Source organism: Elaeis guineensis, chromosome 2, assembly GCF_000442705.2.
Source record: "Elaeis guineensis isolate ETL-2024a chromosome 2, EG11, whole genome shotgun sequence".
Lineage (NCBI taxonomy): Eukaryota > Viridiplantae > Streptophyta > Magnoliopsida > Arecales > Arecaceae > Elaeis > Elaeis guineensis.
The window spans coordinates 116613161-116635743 of NC_025994.2; the positions used below are offsets into that span (position 1 = coordinate 116613161).

General features: G+C 37.5%; 1 protein-coding gene across 1 annotated transcript; it reads left to right on the forward strand.

Annotated features, from left to right (window-relative positions):
- Nucleotides 1–15408: 15408 nt before the first annotated feature.
- Nucleotides 15409–18370, forward strand: LOC105040933 (beta-glucuronosyltransferase GlcAT14A). The gene is made up of 4 exons (XM_010917696.4): nucleotides 15409–16734; nucleotides 16834–16909; nucleotides 17026–17141; nucleotides 17747–18370. Exons 1-4 carry the CDS (start codon nucleotides 16149–16151, stop codon nucleotides 18244–18246), a joined length of 1278 nt encoding a protein of 425 aa, XP_010915998.1. The 5' UTR covers nucleotides 15409–16148; the 3' UTR covers nucleotides 18247–18370.
- The last annotated feature ends 4213 nt before the right edge of the window (nucleotides 18371–22583 follow it).

Consider the following 22583-nt stretch of genomic DNA (forward strand, 5'->3'; position numbering starts at 1 on the left):
AGCTATCTCTTGCCTATCGAGCAAGTTTTATATCCGGCTTAGTGACTCAAGACGGTGTTCCCTTCTCGACCTTAAATTAAGCCTAACTTATATGTTCGGTTGCATGCACTGTGTTCCAAGTTTGAACCTGCATCTCATTTTCTTTTTCGGATTCAACATAGGGTCAGTACATGGTTCCTAACAATATATCCTCGAGATATCAAGATATACCACTTGCTTAAGCTCAGTGGGATAAAATCCTTTCTATAGATGTCACTAAGAGTTTGTTTGGATATTCCTATTCCTACGAGATTCATCTGTTGGCCATGTAGCGTACATCTTCTAAAGGACACTCAAACTCTCAGCCTAGATCTTAGCTCGTGGACTTGTAGGTGTGAAGGGATGGGAAAAAAAAAAAAAAATCCATTGAGATTTTTTTCCTTTCCACAGGATTCGGGTTAAGGTGCATTAGGTTGATATGTCCATGTTCAAATGAACTTGTCAATCTATGAATTTTGTTGAAAATTCAATCCAAATTCAATTGGATTGTCCAAACAAACGTTGTGTCGGCCTAATCCATGACTTCATTTGCTTTTCTAGAAACACGGTGGAAACAAACATTCTCGAAAAGAAAGACCAGGGATATCTAGTCTTTTATAGAAGTTTGGATCTGTCCGGAAGCCCCTTTACCGGAGATTACACTAACTGGATCAGAGCACGGCAGTCACTCACTTTTATTACAAGAGTTATTCTTTGTACGCATGCAATATAAAAAAAATAAATTATTTTACCTAATTGGATCATATAACCATCACTTTTCAACGTGTATTTAATGTCTATAATTTTATTTTTTCGTTTGAAATTTTGAACGACGAAAATATTCTTAATCTTCTGAAAAAATTATGACATCTTGTGGTCATATTATAATATCTTGTGATCAAATTATGATTTTTTGTTCATAATTTGACTACAAGATGTCATAAGAAAGGGAAGAATATTTTTATCATTGAAAAAGTTCATAAATTTTTAATGACAAAAATACCTTTCATTCTTTATGATTTTTGAAAAGAAAATTATGACTTTCTGTGTACAGGAAGTCATAATTTGACAACAGGATGTGATAATTTTTTCAGAACAGAAAAAATATTTTTACCATTCAAAATCTTAAACGAAAAAACAGAACTGTGGACATTAAATGCGCATTGAAAAACGATAGCTACGTATTATAATGTAGTTGGATGGTGTGCTCCATATCAATTTTATTACACTACACTCGATACACAAAGACTTTCTCTTATTACAATCCAGCGAAAACCTGTCTCTTAGATTGCCATTAGAGCTAATCATGGGCCGAGCTCAAGCCTAAAAAATATTAAATTTCACATAGATCTAACCCAAAATCTAATTAAAAATAAATAAAATTTAGATCCAAGGCGTAGCCCATACTCAGCTCTAGCTGCCATTAAGGCACACCTAAAAGCCCAGTCCCTTGAAAAGTGGCCAGGTTAAATGTGGTGCCAGTTCATGTGGTCCGCTTATTCTAGTCGAGCGTAAGAAATTATGGTTCCGGGAGGTTCGATCAGAACAAGATCTGACCTACTCCCAGTCAAATTTGAAACTAACCTACTATTAAGCTAGTGGAATGCATGAGTCTTTGAGCGAGACCCAACTCCAACCGGCGAAGCATTAATTTTGCAACAATAAACTGGACCAGGTCAAAATATTAATTAAATCTATTACTTCGAGAATGCAGACTAGCCACGCGTTCCCAACCATCAGTGAACGAGTCAAATCTGGGTTATTTTATAACTAGTGCCGACAGCGGCTAAATTTGAATCGAGCATGGAAAACTCTCAAATCTTACCATGAGAGATTCGTATATCGTTCTTTAAGCCAAGCTACAAAAGCACCGTCAACCAGTTCATTGTCCATAGCATCTCCACTAGAAATTTTGAAAATGAAGGGTGTCACATCCCAAACCCAGCATCTGAGTTGGGCACATGACACGGCCACACAAACCCTAAAGCAGCACCCTAAGATCATGTAAGGCCTAAAATTTAACACTTCAAATTTTAAATAACCAATTAAATACCAAAACAATTAACCGATGTCACAGCTTCAAATTGAAAACAAACTTGTTCAATACAATTATTCAAATGTTCTTTGGCATCAGAGAATTTAAACTAACTAAATTACTAAGGCTTCAGTTCTTATTTGCTCTCGCCCAAACCGCCCAAACTACGCATCCTGTAGGTCTGAAAAAAAAATAAGAAAGAAATATGAGCTTCTCTAGCTCAGTAAGAATCACTGCACATATACATTAAACTAGTAGATAAAATTAATATTTTTAAAACCAATACAATTGAGAAAACACGTAGGTATATAATAACTGGAATATTGTCACAAATATGCATATATATATATATCATCATACATCATCAGGTGAAATCTTCATTCATTGTTTGAATTTCATATTATATGTTTCATTCTTCACATCTTTGGAATGACAACCTTTTATTCCTTTTTGGCTTTGGACTACCAGGATCATGCGACGATCTTTTATTCGGATCGATTTCTGTGATCTTCCTTGAATCGAAATATTCATGATCTTTCTCGGATCAAAGTGGCCATGATCTTTCTCGGATCAAATCATTCATGATCTTTCTCGGATCAGATTCTTCATGATCTTTCTCGGATCATATTCTTCCACACATAAGCCTGTGGGGGCTGTCCCAGGCATAAGCTCCTGGCAAGCTATTCCACATGACAAGGCCAGTCCAAACCATATTTCTCTTTCTTCTCATTTTCATGAAATTATAATATTTGACTTCATTAATCAATTCAAATTTTGCAGTGTACTCAAAATAAACATATCATAACTATATAATCATGCCATCATATGCTTTGATGAAAATATATTCATGCTCGCAACCACACAAGTAAATGTCAACATTTTACATATGATAAATTCATTAATTTCAAATCCAACGATGCAAAACTATCAGTAAAATAATATATACATGTGATGATGATCATGTATTATGATTCTTACCTCGATAATTGAGAATTCAAATTCATAACCTTATATTCCGAAAATCAAGCCCTACTCGTTGTCTCCCTGATCGTTAGACTGTTCTCCTATCAAACAAAAATAAATTAATTTAACCAAAAAAAATTTTTTTTTTTATATTTATTGAAGTTATCTGACTCATACCCATGTCCCCCCTTTTATATATATATATGTATGTATATATATATATATAATTATATTATATATATATATGTACTTTTTAATTTTATTCATTATTATTATTATTATATATATATATTATTTATTATTATTTATTATTTTTTTTTTATTTGAAGAAGAGAGAAGAGGCTTCTTCTTCTTCTCTTCCTCATGTTCAAAAATAGGGACCCGAGCCCCCATCCGAAACTCTCCCCACATCCCGACCCAGAGAGCACCTCCAGCCACCTTCCCCGGCAACGTCCCGACGCCGGCGATGCTACTGTGTCGGTGGCAGTGCCACCCTCCTCGTTGCCGGCGGTGGAGAAAGAAGAAAAGTCACACAAACAGGGTATCCCTGTTTGAGCCCGAACCGGTTCCTCATCGGCTTCCGAACACCCCATGACCGGAGGGACTAGACCGAAAGGAAGGAGGAAGGAACATACCTTGTTCCGGCGGCCAAAAACAGCTCCGGCGACCCCTTTTTCTTCCGATCAACCACCACGAAAATCTTTGAGAAAAATCCCTCAAATCCCTTGATTTACATCGAAATTTTTGTTGTAATTTCCTAAGAGAGGACGGAGGATCTTATAGTAGAGGTTTCCTACCCTAGCTGGACTCTTTGAGTCCGATTTTGCCGGAATCGTGAAGGAAGAAGACTCCGGCTAGGAGTCTTCCTCCTCCTCTGATTTTTTTTTTTTTTTTGTGTTGTTGGGCCGTCTGGACTACAGGCCCAAGAACTGGGCCGTTACAATCTCCCCCCCTTAAAAAAAAAATTTCATCCTCGAAATTTACATATCTGAGTTTTCAAAGAGTTGTGGATACTTGATCTTCATTTCTGTCTCGAGTTCCCATGTAGCCTCTCTCTTGCTATGATTGCTCCATTGGATCTTCACATAAGGAAAAATTCGATGTCGTAACACTGTTTATCCAAAATTCATAATTTTGTAGCTTTGCATACAGCTTTTTTTCCCTCAGAGTTTGTAATACCGTCCTCAGATGTTCTTCATGTTCGAGTGAACTTTTCGAGTAAATTAAAATATCATCAATAAATACAACTACAAATCGATCCAAGTATGATGCAAACACTCGATTCATGAGATCCATAAAGGCTGCCGGTGCATTGGTCAGACCAAAAGGCATGACCAAAAATTCATAATGCCCATATCTAGTCCGAAAGGCTGTTTTTGGTATGTCTCCAGGCAGTATCTTCAACTGATGGTAGCCAGAACGAAGATCAATTTTTGAGAAAACCTGAGCCCCTTGCAACTGATCAAACAAGTCATCGATTCGTGGTAAAGGATATTTGTTTCGCACCGTTACCTTGTTTAATTCTCGATAATCTATGCAAAGCCGAAGGCTACCATCTTTCTTTTTTACAAAAAGTACTGGAGCTCCCCAAGGTGACACACTAGGTCTAATGAATCCTTTATCCAACAACTCTTGTAATTGCTTTTGTAATTCCTTCAATTCTGCTGGAGCCATTCGATAAGGGGCTTTAGAAACTGAACTCGTACCAGAAATCAAATCGATAGAAAATTCAATCTCTCGATCAGGAGGTAGTCCAGGCAGGTCATCTGGAAAAACATCAAAAAATTCTTTCACAATAGGGATATCCTCTAACTTGAGTTTCTCATTTTGAGTTTCTAATACAGTGGCTAGAAATCCTTCACATCCTTTTCTAAGAAATTTCTGAGCATGAATAGCTGAGATGAACTTCTGGTGAAAGAAGGGTTTAGTACTCTTAAAACTAAACTCTGACTGATCTGGAATTTGAAACATTATTATCTTTTGGAAGCAGTCAACTGTAGCATGATATGCTGCTAACCAATCCATCCCCAAGATTAGATCAAAGTTCTTCATTTCTAAAACTAGTAAGTCTGCTTTCATCTCCCTATCCTCGATACTCAGTACACAATCTTTGCAAATTGAATTAACCAAGATCACCTCTCCACTTGGTGTGCAGACACAGAGATTATTTTCTAAAGGTGTAGGAGACATCTCATTGGTCTTCTTAATAAAACTAGTTGCTATAAAAGAGTGGGTAGCTCCAGGATCAAATAGAGCATAGACATTGTTGGATGCAATTTTGATCATACCTGTCATATATTCATTTATCATTCAGGGCTATATGTCCTTATATATCTAAGCATAAAGTATTTCATGACATATATGTAAAAGAACTTTTAGGAGATCGATTCAGTACCTGTCACCACTGAGTTAGAAGCATTTGCATCCTGTTGTGTAAGTGCATAGACTCGTCCTTGGGTCTTTGATTTTTGTTGTCCCGCATCTTGTCTTTGTACATCTTGGGGTGCTCGATTTGCGGGAGTATTATGATAATTTTGAGGCATCTGCTGACTCTGTACTCCTCCTCCACTGCGGCAAACAATTGCTTTATGACCATCTCGTCCACATTTGTAATATTGTCCTCCGGGCCATGTACCATCTCGTCTAAAATGAGGTCCTCCACACCTATAACATATAAGGCTCCCTTGAGATTGTACTTTACCTTCAGTGGCAGTCTGGCTTGATTTTGGGGTCTTTGGTTTGAAGGCTCTGCTACTTTGACTTTGAGAATCAATTACTCGACCCTTTTTTTTCATACTTTTCTCTCTTGCTACCTGAGCATCATTGAGTCCTTTTTCTATTATTAAGCATTTGTTGACAACTTCCTTATAAGTGGGCAGCTCAAAAACGGTCACCAACTGTTGGATTCTATCCCTTAATTCATTCTCACATTTTCTGGCTCGAACATTTTCCTCAGCTATCAATGCAGGGGCATATCTTGACAATTCTTCAAATTTGGCTGCATATTGAGCAACTGTCATGTGGCCCTGAACCAGTCAATCAAACTCTCAAAATTTTTGGAGTCGGATACTCTGGAGAAAATACTTCTCATAGAAAACCTTTCTAAATTCTTCCCATGTAAAAGGTACATCATTTGGCCCTAACTTTCCAATCTCCATCTCCCACCAATCGGCTGCCTCACCTTGTAACATAAATGTGGCAAACGTGACCTTGTCCTCAACAGGACATCTCAAAGCATGGAAAACTTTCTCTATTGCTTTTAGCCAGTTTTCTGCTTCCATAGGATCTGAGGTCCCTGAGAATGCCGGTGGTGCATATTTCTTGAAGTCTAACAAATTGATTTGACGTTCATATTGATTTCCAGCTCCTTGTTGCTGCTGGAACTGTCGCTCTTGAAATATTTATTGTATGATCTGCTATTGTTGTCCCTGTTGCACCTCCAGTATCCTCCTCATATCTTTCCTCGCAGCCACTTGTTGTTGAACCAGTACTTGCATTAACTGAGCTGCAGTAATTTATTCCCCAAGTTGAATTTCAGGTTCTCCTGGAGTTTCTTCCCCGGGAGTGACCTCTGCAGGCTCGGTAGGATGTTCTTGTTATGGTGCATCATCATTCGATGAGGGTGGAGCATTTTCTTGTGGTGTAGCTGGCTCCCAAGCACTAGAGCCATCCGCAAAATGAGTAAGTCTCCGATTTCGCCCACGCTCAGTCCCTCTTGCCATGACAACCTACACAATTTCACTTTAGTCAAGAATTTAAAAATAATGTTTCATATTAGTCAATTTCCATCTAAAATTCTACCCATATACTCTCTCTTTAAAATAAACCTTAGGATTCCTAAACCTGGCTCTGATACCATTCTGTCACGCCCCAAACCCAGCACCTGAGTTGGGCATATGACACGGCCACACAAATCCTAGAGCAGCACCCTAGGATCATGTAAGGCCTAAAATTTAACACTTCAAATTTTAAATAACCAATTAAATACCAAAACAATCAACCGATGTCACAGCTTCAAATTGAAAGCAAACTTGTTCAATACAATTATTCAAATGTTCTTTGGCATCAGAGAATTTAAACTAACTAAATTACTAAGGCTTCAGTTCTTATTTGCTCTCGCCCAAACCGCCCAAACTATGCATCCTGTAGGTCTGAAAAAAAATAAAAAAGAAATATGAGCTTCTCTAGCTCAGTAAGAATCACTGCACATGTACATCAAACTAGTAGATAAAATTAATATTTTTAAAACCAATACAATTGAGAAAACACATAGATATATAATAACTGGAATATTATCACAAATATGCATATATATATATATCATCATACATCATCAGGTGAAATCTTCATTCATTGTTTGAATTTCATATTATATGTTTCATTCTTCACATCTTTGGAATGACAACCTTTTATTCCTTTTTGGCTTTGGACTACCAGGATCATGCGACGATCTTTTATTCGGATCGATTTCTGTGATCTTCGTCGGATCGAAATATTCATGATCTTTCTCGGATCAAAGTGGCCATGATCTTTCTCGGATCAAATCATTCATGATCTTTCTCGGATCAGATTCTTCATGATCTTTCTCGGATCATATTCTTCATGATCTTTCTCGGATCATATTCTTCCACACATAAGCCTGTGGGGGCTGTCCCAGGCATAAGCTCCTGGCAAGCTATTCCACATGACAAGGCCAGTCCAAACCATATTTCTCTTTCTTCTCATTTTCATGAAATTATAATATTTGACTTCATTAATCAATTCAAATTTTGCAGTGTACTCAAAATAAACATATCATAACTATATAATCATGCCATCATATGCTTTGATGAAAATATATTCATGCTCGCAACCACACAAGTAAATGTCAACATTTTACATATGATAAATTCATTAATTTCAAATCCAACGATGCAAAACTATCAGTAAAATAATATATACATGTGATGATGATCATGTATAATGATTCTTACCTCGATAATTGAGAATTCAAATTCACAACCTTATAGTCCGAAAATCAAGCCCTACTCGTTGTCTCCCTGATCGTTAGACTGTTCTCCTATCAAACAAAAATAAATTAATTTAACCAAAAATTTTTTTTTTTTATATTTATTGAAGTTATCTGACTCATACCCATGTCCCCCCTTTTATATATATATATGTATGTATATATATATATATATAATTATATTATATATATATATGTACTTTTTAATTTTATTCATTATTATTATTATTATATATATATATATTATTTATTATTATTATTATTATTATTTTATTTGAAGAAGAGAGAAGAGGCTTCTTCTTCTTCTCTTCCTCATGTTCAAAAACAGGGACCCGAGCCCCCATCCGAAACTCTCCCCACATCCCGACCCAGAGAGCACCTCCAGCCACCTTCCCCGGCAACGTCCCGACGCCGGCGATGCTACCGTGTCGGTGGCAGTGCCACCCTCCTCGTTGCCGGCGGTGGGAAAGAAGAAAAGTCACACAAACAGGGTATCCCTGTTTGAGCTCGAACCAGCTCCTCGCCGGCTTCCGAACACCCCATGATCGGAGAGACTAGATCGAAAGGAAGGAGGAAGGAACATACCTTGTTCCGGTGGCCAAAAACAGCTCCGACGATCCCTTTTTCTTCCGATCAACCACCACGAAAATCTTTGAGAAAAATCCCTCAAATCCCTTGATTTACTTCGAAATTTTTGTTGTAATTTCCTAAGAGAGGACGGGGGATCTTATAGTGGAGGTTTCCTACCCTAGCCGGACTCTTTGAGTCCGATTTTGCCGGAATCGTGAAGGAAGAAGACTCCGGCTAGGAGTCTTCCTCCTCCTCTGATTTTTTTTTTTTTTTTTTTGTGCTGTTGGGCCGTCTGGACTACAGGCCCAAGTAACTGGGCCGTTACAGAGGGTCCACCACCTCCTGGGCACATGGGCTTTCAGGTCTAATGTGGATCGGATAGGCAATGATACGGTTTCATGGCTGGAATTCTAAAAATTCTGCCGCCAATCCTCAAAATTTATCAACAGCATAGTTAGCATCACTTTTATCTTCCTTACCTTTTAAAAATAAAACATAAAATTATTTTTATTTATTTTAAAAAAAATTTAAAATAGAAATTTACTTGATATAACCAACTATTTTTAGAAATAATAATATTATGATGGTGACCAAGACAGTAATAGTGGTTGTAAAGATAATAAAAGTTATAGTGGTTGTAGTGGCAGTAATGATGAAGTGTTGGCGATATTGATGCTGACAATATCAACTATATAGTGGTGATAGTGATAATAATGGTGGTGATAGTATTGGCTGAATGATGATGACTATGACAGTAGTTGTAATGGTGGAAATGATGATGATGGTGACAGTGAAAATAGAGACAGCCATATTACCAACAATGGTGATGATGGAGACAACAATTGTTATGATGACAATGAAGGAAATGATATCGGTGTCAATGGTAAAACATATGAATTGGTTATCTTCGAAAACAATGGGTTAAGAAATTCTTATTTTTATTACTAAAAGTAATAAAAATATTTTTTTGAATAGAGAATCAAATATAATTTTTTTTATCTCGGCCTCTATGATTTAATTTTCAAAATAAGATAAAAAATAAATGCATTGTCCTAAACTAGATGCATTGCCAAAAGGGTCCTCAACATTTTTTTTTTACCCATGCATTGGCATATTGTATAATATAAATGCATATTTTACAAAGTTGCTCAATGGAGGCAAATAGAGGAGCCATGAAATTAGGATCTGTTAGGATGCCTAGCTCTTGTATTATTCTGATCTCTCACATGGCTGGTAAGGTAAAGATCTTGCAGATTCCAGGGTGTAACGTAGCTAGCTTTCGTTGCAATGGACAGGAGTTTAGGATGCTGTTTTAGGATCAGAATAATAATATATAGTAATTTACAATCCCTAAAAATCATTTAGAAGACTTCCAACATTCTGATGTAGGATAAATTTGGAAGACAAGAAGAATAGGATGTTCTCACACCAAACTGATGCAATACAGGAGAAGAAAAAAGAGAGAGAGAAAAAAAAAATAATAAAGAGGAAGAGGAGAAGAACATAAAGAGTGAGAGCGACTCAATATTTTCAAATCTCAATAATATAAATTTAAATTTATAATTATATAATAATATATTTATATGGGCTAAAAATCTTAACAAAAATTTGTATATAGATAGGATACTAGAGTTCAAGTAAAATTCTAATCCTAAAGTCCATATAAAATAAAATTTTCTAATTTTAAATAAAAATATAATTTTTATATTTTTATATTTATGTCCAATAAAAGTATATCTATATTTTTCATTATACAGTCTTTTGTCATACTTTATTATGCGAACGTGACTTGAGCCTGCGAAGTTCACATGGTAATTAAACCAGGCATATTTACCACGAGCATAATTGTAAACTGGAGAGGCATATTCACGTGACATTCTCCTGCAACATTATTCTCGCAGAATTATATGCAATTCCTCGGGAAACGGCCATTCCCCAGAGAACCGGCAGAATTGTATCCGTCCGAGGCCCAAGCAGCCGTTCACTAGTTAAGCGGGTATTCTTTTGAAAAAAATTACCTACAGATCTCTAAATTGATCTAAATTTATTTTTAAGTCTTTAAATTTCTTAGATGAAATAAAATTTTTTTAAACTATTTAAAATTTTTTTTTTAGATCCCTACCATCCAATCATATAATCGAATAATAAAACTATATAACTGAATAAAACAACGGTGTAACCAAGATATATATCTGTGTAATCTAAACCTAAATCTGTATAATTAATTCTTGAAACTAGGTAATCAGAGAACCGTATAATTTGAACATAAATCTGTGGATGGTAGGGACCTAAAAATAACTCTTTAAATAGTTCAAAGAGATTTTATTCTATCTGAAAAGGTCAAGGGCTTAAAAGTAAGTCCAGCTCAATCTAGGAATCTATAGATAATTTTTTCTATTCTTTTGTGGCCTCCCACATTGCTGTGTGATGTAGGTATTGGGTGTGAATGGTGATGGCTGCAACTTATACTCGCATGGTCAAGTTTTCCAACTTTCACTTTGCCTTACCCGTTAAACGACGTGCTGACATGGATTTTCCTTCGTATAAGGGTCTTGCTTATTGTTCCTTCTCACGTAGGTCAATGTTATTTTATGCTTTGGTTTGTATCTTTCACACCACAGAATGAAAGATCTTTTTTTGTAGTATCAACTATTGAAATATATATATTTTGTATAAATCTCAACTGTGGACTCTATCTTATCATCTATCTGCATGGATTTTTCAATGGTGCACATCGCTAAAAAAAAAAAAAAAAAAATTGAATCATTTTTTCGCATGAAAGATTCAACCATGCTTAGGTGTCAATTACCAAAGAACTAGAAGTTTCAAATCATCCAAGTTAGGCCTTGGCCACCAAGCTCAACTTATCTAGATAACATTATTCTATCATGCACCTTAACATGGCTAAGCAGTATATAATATGCAAAAATGCTTTTTGTCCTAATCTTGCCATCAAGAAAGATTTCGAGGATTGGTGTCATAAGAGATGCTTTACACCAGATCATGCTCATAATTTGTTTGACCTCGTGAGTCATGCCAATCCTCTCTTGGCATATAGCCCACTATTGGAAGAAGGGCTTTTAATTTCTTGGAGCTAAATTTGGCACCTACAGCTTTAGTATAAAAAATATATTTTTTTGACATAATAAAAATATTTTGAAATAAAAAATAAAAATAATAGCATCAAATATATATTTTTTATCTCGATCTCTATTATTTAGTTTGCAAATAAAATAAAAAATAAATGCATTGACAAAAGGGTCCTTAACAATTTTTTTTTTCTTGCTCATGCATTGGTTTATAATTTGTATAATATATAGACGCATAGTTTACAAAGCTGCTCAATGGAGGCAAATAAAGGAGCCATGAAGTTAGGAACCATTAGGATGCCTAGGTCTGGTATTCTTCTGGTCCCTCACATGACAAGCAAGGTGATGACCTTGCAGATTCTAGGGTAAAGCATAGCTAATTTTCGTTGCAATAGATAGGAGGTTAGGGTGTTGTTTTAGGACCAGAATAATAGTAGTAATTTACAATCCTTAAAAATGATGCGGAAGACTTATAGCATTTTGATGGAGGATGAATTCAAAAGGTAGGAAGAATAGGATGCTCTTGAACCGAATTGATACACTACAAAAGAAGAAAAAGGAGAGAGAAAAAAAAGAGGGGATAAGAGAAAGAAAAAAAAGATAAAGAGTGAAGGCAACTCAATATTTTCAAATCTCAATAATGCAAACTTATATTCTCAATTATATAATAATAGATTTACATAAATCAAAAATTTTAATAAAAATTTGTATATAAATAGAATACTAGAATTCAAATAAAATTTTAATCCTAAAGTCTATATAAAACAAAATTCTCCAATTTTTAAACAAAAATAAAATGTTCTTATTTTTCTATTTATGTATAATAGAAATACATCTAGATTATACAGTCTTCTGTCACACTTTATGATGCAAAACTTGATTTGCGCCAGTGAAATTCACATGGTAATTAAACCAAGCACATTTACCACAAGCATACATATAGACAGGATAGAAGACTGGGAACAATCACAATTGATTGTGGGACCGCAATCCCCTGCAACATTATACTCGCAGAATCATACCCAATTCCCCAAGAACCAACAATTCCCCGAGAACCCCAGAATTATACCAGTGTGAGGCCGAACCAGTCATCGGCTAGTTAATTAGGTACTTCCTTTCTTTGTGGCCTCCCATAGGGGCTTGCAAGGCGGTGGCTGCCGGCCACAACTCATAGTCGCATGGTCAAGCTTTCAAATATTCACTTTCCCATGCCGCACTAACGTTTGTCTATGTGGCACTGAAGGGCAAAACCACCGAAACTCTTGCCTTAGGCCTCCGCCCCCAGGAGGCCCCCCCCTCTTGCGCACATCCAGCATCGCGGTCCAGCCTCCACCTCCCGCCTCCGACGTCCCGGTCCAGACGTCCAGCCTCCACCTCCGACGTCCCAATCCACACCCCGGCCTCCACCGGTAAGTTTCTTCATTTTTTTTTTTATTTTTCGACACTCTTCCTCCGCTCCGGTTGTGCACCGGGCCGGCAGCCCGCCGGTCCGCCTTCGTTTCTCGAAAGCCAGAGCCCAGAAGAAGACCCCTCCCTGATCCCGCCTTTGTTTTTAGCTTTAGGCCTCCAAAGATGTTGAGCCGCCCCTGATTGCTGATATGAATTTTTCTTCACATAAGGGGCCTCGCTTGTTTTTTCTTATCAAATTGGTCAATATTATTTTAGGCTTCGACTCGTATCTTTCATATAAAAAGATGATTGATCTTCTTTCACTATATCAATCATTAGGCCATATCTCGTATAGATCTCAAAGCACTCTATAGTTGCTCTTGCTATTTCTTTGTATAGGTCTTCCAATGATGCACACCGCTAAAACAAGATGAGTCATTCTTTCGCACAAAAATAATCCGGCTGATTAACCCATTATTTTATAATGCGTTTAGGTGTCAATTACTAAAGAACCGAAAGTTTCAAATCATCCAAGTTAGGCCTTGGCCACGAAGCTCAACTTATCCAGCTAGCACTATTCTATCATCCACCACGACATGGCTAATCAATATATAATATGCAAAAATGCGTTGTGTCCTAATCTCACTATCAAAAAAGATTTCAAGGATACGTCATGCTTATAATTTGTTTGACCTCGTGAATCATGCCATTCCTCTCTTGACACATAGCCAACCGGATGAAGAGCTTTTTCTTGGAGCTTGATTTGCCCCTTGTAGCTTTAGTGTAATTTTTTTTATTTTTTTCCTTCTGGTTGATAGAAAGCACATGCAGATGTGAGACACGATACCGGTAAGACGGTAACCTTTTTGAAAATATTCCTAAACCTCTAAACAATAGATCATTTGGATCAAAGATTATACTTTCTATTGCAGTTTTCTTTGGAAGTGAGACAGACTCTACCTTCCATCGAAGGCAACAATTTTTATTGCTGTGGAAGACTGATTGTGTGGACACTAGAGATTCACATGCAGGCATCCCTCTCAAGTACAAACCGTTTGTCCTTGTTTTGTAACGCAGTGGTATGATGCAAGTTAAGCGAACGTGCATGATATACAATCCAGATTATATTTAACCTCGAGATTTTAACAAAAAGAATCCGTAAGCTCTACAAGATTACTAGAGGTCAGATGTATGACCTTGACATCACATAATTTGTTTTAAATCATGAAGGTGCCGGCCAATTTATTGGTAAAGTAACATCAGCGGCTTCAAAGATAAAAATAGTATATGATCATGGCTCAAATTTATAAATCAAGTTTAGTTAGGATCTCCTATAGAATGTGTATTCTAAGTGGTCTCAAAAGGTTCTTGAAATTCGGGATGATAATTTACTCGGTTCATTGGGTATCCAATTTGAATGGATCCAAATAGGATGGATGATAATAAAATTAGCTCCAAATATGATTGGATATATCTTTCTTCACAAATTCTTTCTTTAACATAAAAAATAATTTATATGTAAAAAAAATATTTTCTATAATTTTGTACGACCCATTTCGTCCAACCCATTTCTTTTAACTCTACCATCCCATGTTGCTCCAAGATTCTATCTATTTGGCTTTGAGGCAAGTATGGGGCGAATAATGATCTATCTGATCTAAACCTATTACTATCCCTATTTTGAAACTAATTATCTAACTGCAAGTGTGCCGTAGCTTCCATGAAATGTGTATTTCATTTTCTTTAAAAAGAGATGCAACATTGTTTGAGGATGGCATAGACAAAAATAAATGAACAAGGAGAACCAGACGTGCATGTTGGTGTTGGACGAAATTTAGATACTACAAACGTTACGATGTAGTAGAATTTTAATTCTTTAACCGTTGGTGTTAGCTGAAGGAAAAGGCACGGAAAAGGAAAAATAATTCCAAAAAAAAAAAAAAAAGGCATGGAAATGAAGGGTGGCAAGCGCACGGCTCCAAAAAGCTCTCAACCAGCCGGAAGCGTGGGAAGAGAGAGATGGCTACGTAACCACGCGAGCCAAGGGTTGAATTCGGCGACCTGGCTGCCGTCTTGGGCGGCGTGAATGCGATGCCAATGCCCATTAGATACAACTGTTTGCCGATTTATTAGCTCACATAAATGTAACCGACGGTCAAGTTACTTCCACCCCCCTTCTTCCATAATATACCCGTCTTCCCTCTATGGCCAATCTGTAAAACATTGGCGAAAGGGAGGGACTCAAAAATGTGTGTGCTAAAACAATCAGAGGTGAAATGAGCCTAATAAAGAAAACTGAAAACAATAATTAATACACAAGAGTATGTCACATGGGATGAAAAATTATAGCTTCCTTCTCTGTTTCTCATCTTGCTTACCTCCAATCCTCTCTGCGTTTCCATGGTATTTTTTCAGCTCTTGTTCCTCTGATAAGAACGAGGCTTTCCTCCTTGGATTTGGGATTCATCCTTTCTTTTGTCCGAGAGCTTTGGTCCACTTCCTTCTTGTTTGTTTTTTGTTTGTCTTCTTGTCACCTTCCTCTCTCTTCTTGGATCCCCTTTTGTTTTTAACTAGTTTCATATAGCATAACCGTCGTCGTTCCGCTTCGGTTTCCTCAACAAATTCCTTTAAGAAACTCACGCTTACTCCATCGATCTTGTTGTTACTCCCTCCATAAATAATCTCACCTTCAAAAACTGTTTTTCATATCTTTCTTCTATTTGTTGATGTTCTTCTTCTTCTTCCCATTTCTTTATTCTCAAGTTTCAAACTTTCAACCTTCTGTTTTTTTAATTTCTTTTAGTTTTTGTTATTCTTCTTTTCATTTGTTTATTCTAAATTTCAGCGTCTCCTTTGTGGATTACACAAAAGCGCTTCCACTCTGCTCATCCCGTGTCGTTTACCTTCGTATTAGCATCAAAAGTTTCCAGGGAATCCCACAGCACTGAACCTTGTCTCATCTCTTTTTCGTTGCAGAAGTTTTAGTATATATAGCTAGACTTGGAACCATACATAATAAACTGCTTCAAGGGGCAGGATATACTATTATATACATATATGTGTATAGGGATATACGATGGAATGTATGAAGACAAGAGCTCCTCTGCTTCCAATTATGGAGAAGAAATGGGCATGTCCATTGGCCTTGAGCACTACTGTCTGCATCATTTTCCTTGTCACCTCCATGAATATGGGCCTCCTCTCCCCCCTCCCCAGCATCTTCTCCAACTTCAAAGCCTGGAATTTGACGGGCCCGAGTCCTGAGTTTGTGGAAATCAAATTTTCCAGTAACCCGCCACCGCCTGCCGGCCCATCGATTCCCCGGCTGGCCTACTTTGTCTCGGGATCGAAGGGTGACTTGGATTGCCTATGGAGGACATTGCAGGCTCTCTACCACCCTCGGAATCTCTATGTGGTCCATCTGGACTTGGAATCCCCTCCTGCTGAGAGATCGGAATTGGCTTCTCGGGTGGCCAATGAAACAGTTTATCAGAAGGTCGGCAATGTTCATGTGATTACTAAGGCTAATATGGTTACATATCGAGGGCCGACCATGGTTGCCAATACTCTTCATGCTTGTGCTATACTTCTCAAGAAGAGCAAGGATTGGGATTGGTTCATAAACCTCAGTGCCTCCGATTATCCTCTCATGACGCAAGATGGTGCGTGTAGGCCTTTTGGATCTCCTCTGCTTTGAATTGTTGTTGGTTTGATTCATTGTTCTGTGTAGTAATTTTAATGATTTATGTTTGTGGGTGTAGATATCCTCCATACCTTCTCATCACTGCCTAGGAATCTGAATTTTGTCGAGCACACGAGTCGATTGGGATGGAAGGCGTAAGCAACATCATTCTATCATCTTTTAGGCCTCATGGTAGTTTCTTTTTTGCAGTCTGAACTGAAGAAATCTTGTGGCATAACAAGAGAATTTGGTTTTGTTGGTGGTGTTACAGTATGCAGAGGGCAAAGCCATTAATCATAGACCCTGGGCTCTATATGTCCAAGAAAAAGGAAATCTTCTCGGTGACTCCCAATAGAGAGCTACCAACTGCATTTAAGCTGTTTACAGGTAAACTCTCTACTAAATCATGTTAGTTTTGGCTAGGGAAAGGGCAGCTTTCTCATTCATACATTTCGATCTCTGGAATCTTCTCTAAGACCTTACTCTTTCCAGAAAACTAGAATTCGATACATCATCTAACTTAATCTGATCGACCCTGTACCTTCTTCGGCTAGTAAATATTCAAGGTCATTCTGAGGCAGGTTAGATATCAGTTTTACTTCTCTACTTGAGCTAGTATAAATTGATCAGGTCATCCACCCAATCTGTTTTTCCTAAATGGGTTCCAAAATTTCGTTTTACGTTCATATTTGCTTTGATCCTCTCAAGTAAAAGAATCTTAGAAACCTTGGGGCTATGTTTAAATAGTTTCTTCTAGACTGCAATCATCTTATGCTTCTCATAGCGAAATATTTTTGCTTTCAGTGTCAATTCTGTGGGACAGTGTAGCACTTCCCTGATCACATAATAGGCTAAAGCTTACATGAACAAATATGTTCCCTTCTTATGGTTTCCTGGGGAAAGAAAATTACCTTCTATATTAATAGAACAAACATTGAATTCCATCACTCATTCTTGGGGGTTGATTGTTACTGCTGCTGCTACTCTAACAGGCTCTGCATGGATGGCCTTAACCCGGGAGTTCGTCGAGTACTGTGTCTGGGGTTGGGACAACCTACCAAGAACTCTCCTCATGTACTACACAAATTTCGTTTCCTCACCTGAAGGCTATTTCCAAACAGTCATCTGCAACGCGCCGGAGTTCGCGGGCACGGTGGTGAACCATGACCTCCACTACATTGCATGGGATGTGCCCCCAAAGCAGCATCCTCACGTCCTCTCCCTAGCCGATGTCCCTAAAATGATTGGCAGCAATGCACCCTTTGCTCGCAAGTTCGGCACAAACGTCACAGTACTGGATAAGATAGACGCAGACCTCCTTGGCCGGAATAATGGGAGCTTTATCCCTGGGGGATGGTGTGTGGGAAATCCGCCATGCTCGGAGATTGGGGATCCAACACAGCTGAAGCCTGGACCTGGGGCTCATAGGCTAGCTAAGCTTATGAAGAGGATAGTTCACTTAAAGACGCCTGGTTGGAACCAGTGTAAATAAGATCTGTCAGAATTCTGGGTGAAACAATGAGAGCTATAGGTCTTGAATGTAAAGTAAGCCCAGAATCAAAATGTTACATGATACTAGAATTTGGGAATTATTTAGATGTCACTTGTCTGAGGTTTCCGCATGGTGCAAGGTTCATACAACATCTAACCAACGGTAAAATTTCTGGCAGGAAGGTGATTCTAAGAAATTTCAGATTTTTTTCTTCTTTTTTTTAGTTCTTAGTTGGGTGCTTGAAGCCTTATGTTTACTCTTAGGGTCGTCAACAAACTTGAGTTATTGACACCATAGCTTAAGTTGTGATTCCTTTAGCTTATTGATCTTGTCAAAGGATTTGATGGCTCTTTCTGAAATGAGCTTCGCATCAGGGCCCCAAAAAAGAAGACGTTACCTGTGAACATGGCGGCAATTTCATGCTGCAACACAACCGAAACCATAGCTCTTGGATGTTTTATAGGCTGCCATCTCAGTTCTAGACGGAGAGCCAGCAATCGTCCTCCCAAGTTAATTAATTAATGCAGGATTATGTCTCCTGCATCTGACCACAACAATGTCAGTACATTCAGTTGGGATCTATCACCTAACTAATACTCTGTGAGATTTTGATCTTTTAAGATGTATGCTACACCATAGAGATGAAAAATGTACACTTACCTACATGAGAGAGAGAGAGAGAGAGATTTATACATTCCATTTTTGTTGTCTTTGACAATTCTCCTTTTAGAAGTGAAGCAACCACACTACTGTTACATTTATGAGTGCAAGCACAATTACTGTACAAGAGATCGGATGCGGTCAAGTACTAACATGAGTATATTAACGGACTATTTGCACAACAAATCTTTGAAAATAACAACTTTTTTGTCAGATTATGTTTTGAAACTTCTGAGGATGTTCCTTGACATAGAGGTTGCCAAGTAATGAAGTGATTGAATCCTTCTGAGTTGATTGGGACCCAGGATAAAACCGAAGGTTTCTTACAGGGGAGTCAACTTAAGCAACTGTTGAGGATAAACGTTGGCAGTCTCATACGAAGCAACTTCTCTCCCAGCTAGCATAGCACTGGTTGGTGGACCTCCTCGAAACTGTGGGTCCGAGTTCTGGTGGCTTCACACAACCAAGCGCACGGTCCTTTCTTCTTCTTCTTCTTCTTAAGTTCCTTTTTATTTATTTATTTATTTATTTAGAAGTTGACCAAGCACATTAGTTGTACCCGTCCGTCCGTCCGTGCGTTCAATAAGAAGCATGTTAGGTGCTTAAAACCTATGCTTGAAGGGAGGAAAAAAGAATCATGCTTTAGATGGCAGAACCTGCCAGGCTTTGCAGGTTTTGGGAGAGCTGGGGGCGATCACATTTTGCTTGTTAAATCCTAAACATCTTTAGATCAAGATTAACGGTTTAAAATTGTAAATTATATGGTTACAATCACATTTTGCTTGTTAAATCCTAAACATCTTTAGATCAAGATTAACAGTTTAAAATTGTAAATTATATAGTTCCAACAGTGGTAGCAGCATAGCTAGTGAGCTTGGTTATGTTGTACACAATATGGTTCACAAATCTAAATCGTTAATCTTGATCTGATTATTTTAAGATATATGTATATATCAAATTTCAGCTCGTTTAAATGCTTACACTTTGAATCAATGATGACATGCCATCATACTTTAAAATCATTTATTTTCACCGGTATGATGTATGGATTAAAAATCTTGAAACTACGTGATTTTTTGTTTCTAGGCATTTCCTGCACCAAGGATAATGTTCTATAGTGTCAATTTTCATTTAAGAGGTATATTATTGATCTCCAATATAAAATATTTGGGATCAAATACACAAGATCACATCCTACCTAACTCTATATATAATATTTTAAAATTTAAATAAAATTTCTTAACCATTTGTATAAGTGAAATAGAAACCATGCAAATATATTTTTTATTAAAAAACTTTTTCCAATCATGTTGTGAGTCCTTTTCCATCAGTATCTCTAATGCTCTGAGTGGAATAAATGTTCACCAACTAGATCCATTGTCTCGGTTAACACAGCTATCAGTTGGTTAGTGGTTGTCATACAAAGTCATGGTGAATGATTTTTTTTCTCTCCTTCTTTTCCTTGCTTTTCCTTTTCTACCACCTAAAGGCTATAGGCCGGCGAGGGAAAGGCATCGACCAGTGAAACCAAGCTCATTAGCATCATTAACAACGAAATCTATTGTTTCCGACAAATCACGAACTAGCAAAATGAAGGTCCAACAAAGATTTTAGTAATGGCCAAGAGGAGAAGTCCCTTTCCATTGCCTTGAGTGCGACTGTAGGCACCGCCGCATTAAGCAACAACATTTTCGGATCTACCATAATCTCAAAACCATAGCAATTGAATGATCCACAGATACTTTGGTCGAAGGATTTCTTTGCGTATAATATTGAAGCAGCAAAATTTTCAATGGCTGGTAGGAGGCAATTAATGAATTAATTAGGGGTGCCCAATGCCAATGTGTGTGCACCGAGGATGGAAAGTGATGCTTCTTTGTAGTCTGGAACACTACTTTTGACCGGAGATGGATACTCTGGAAAAATAGAGCCGTGAAGGTCAGACGCAGATGGAAAAAAAACATTATATGAAACATGCAACTAAAGTTAGCCGCAAGCCCCCAATATGGGAAAAACTTGGTGAGCTTGCCTTTATCCTTAAATCAATAATGCACCTTTTAGAATAAATTACATCTTGTCAAGTCTGATTTTGATTAGAAATCAAATTCAACTTCAAAACTAAAAATTTATCTTTGATATTTTAGTTGATGGTGGATTTTATTTCTGGATCCTATCCAATCCTATCCATGGTGGTCAAAATAATTCACATTGAATTTGAAGATCCTCCTAATCAACTATTGATTTTAAAACCCAGAGGTAGAAGATTATATATCAGTTTTGTCTCATACAAAATAATCAGTGACAGGTATATGGATTAATATAGATAATTGAGTCCAAAATTTAATGGTCTAAGCTTTTATGCTAATCTAGGTTTCTTTTTTTCTTTTTGACGGTGCTAATCTAGGTTTCAGCATATATATTAAAGGTCTTTTTCTAGTTGGATCCAAACTTCTTGTTTCTCCTCAACAAATGGTATCCTAGGCAAAAGCCGTACAGCTCTTATAAAGAACGGATATATGCGAGTTGGTAGGAGATGAGTCATAGACCGAGTAGGCATGGAAAGTAGAGTAAGTGGGAAGAATGTTGAAAATCATATGTCATGGTTTAAGTTTGTAAGTTGAATTGCATCCAACATACATATCATTTTTATCGGACTCAAACCAAACATTGCAATATGGACAAGAGCGTCGGAGAAAATAAGGATGGAAGGTATGAGAGCCAAAAAAAAAGAAGTGGAAAAAAAAAAGCTCTCATGACTTTGTCTGGATTTCCACCTATGCTCTCTCTCTTTTTTTTTTTTTTTTTGGAGGGGAAATACTCACACTGATCTAACATGAGTATATCTCAAAAGATCAAAAAATGAAATATTTTACAGAACTTGTAGATAAATTTGATCTTGATGCTAGATCCAATCATCGGTGTGCTTCTTTATATAAGAGAGATCTAATCAACGGTATTGTCCGTTTCTCAAAAAATATGCTGAATAAAAATTGGAGCGAAATCATAGGGGTAGATCCGAATATCCTGAAGAAGTGGGTGCGCGTCCGACCTATGCTCTCCCTTCATTGCTGCCGAACGGTCAACAAAGAGTTAAATTAACGCTGCCGAACGGTCGGCTCTTAAGGACACTTACACGTCAATCTGATGCAGGTTAGGAAGGCGTTAACGTCCAAGTCCTCGTAGTTATCGAGTTTTAAATTTTTGAAATCTAGCGGATCCAACGAAGGTGACGAGGCCCACAAAGGGCACAAATTAGCGCTGCCGGAAGAAACCGTTTGACCTCGTCACCGGCGGCGTTTGCTAATGTATCGACAGGCGTCCAGCTTTCTTATTATTATTATTATAACGAAAACAACGCCAGCAGAATCCTTCGAGAACCAAATGTGTTTTTATGAACCGGAACTTCTAGCTTTGCCAGATTGATTCCCCCCGGTCTAACTTTTGGATGGCTTCTGAGGGCGAGCTGGAATATCCCATGCTGGACTTCTTGGACGGAAAATCTTGGGCGTTCCCTCGCGCATCTCATTAGCCGATTCAAGGTAAACTAATAAATTTCTCAGTGCAAGAAGTTCTAAGAGTAGATATTGATCTCTTTTTTTTACCAAAAAAAAAAAAAAAAAAAAAAGGAAAATGGTTCTAATTGATTGTTTACTAACATGAAGTATTTGTGGTGAGGG

Excerpts from the sequence above, each read along its gene's own strand:
- LOC105040933 (XM_010917696.4), top strand. The coding sequence starts at position 16,149 with ATGGAATGTATGAAGACAAGAGCTCCTCTGCTTCCAATTATGGAGAAG. Across the intron at positions 16,910-17,025 it reads AGTCGATTGGGATGGAAGGC|TATGCAGAGGGCAAAGCCAT; the intron begins GTAAGCAACATC and ends GTGGTGTTACAG. Across the intron at positions 17,142-17,746 it reads TGCATTTAAGCTGTTTACAG|GCTCTGCATGGATGGCCTTA; the intron begins GTAAACTCTCTA and ends CTACTCTAACAG.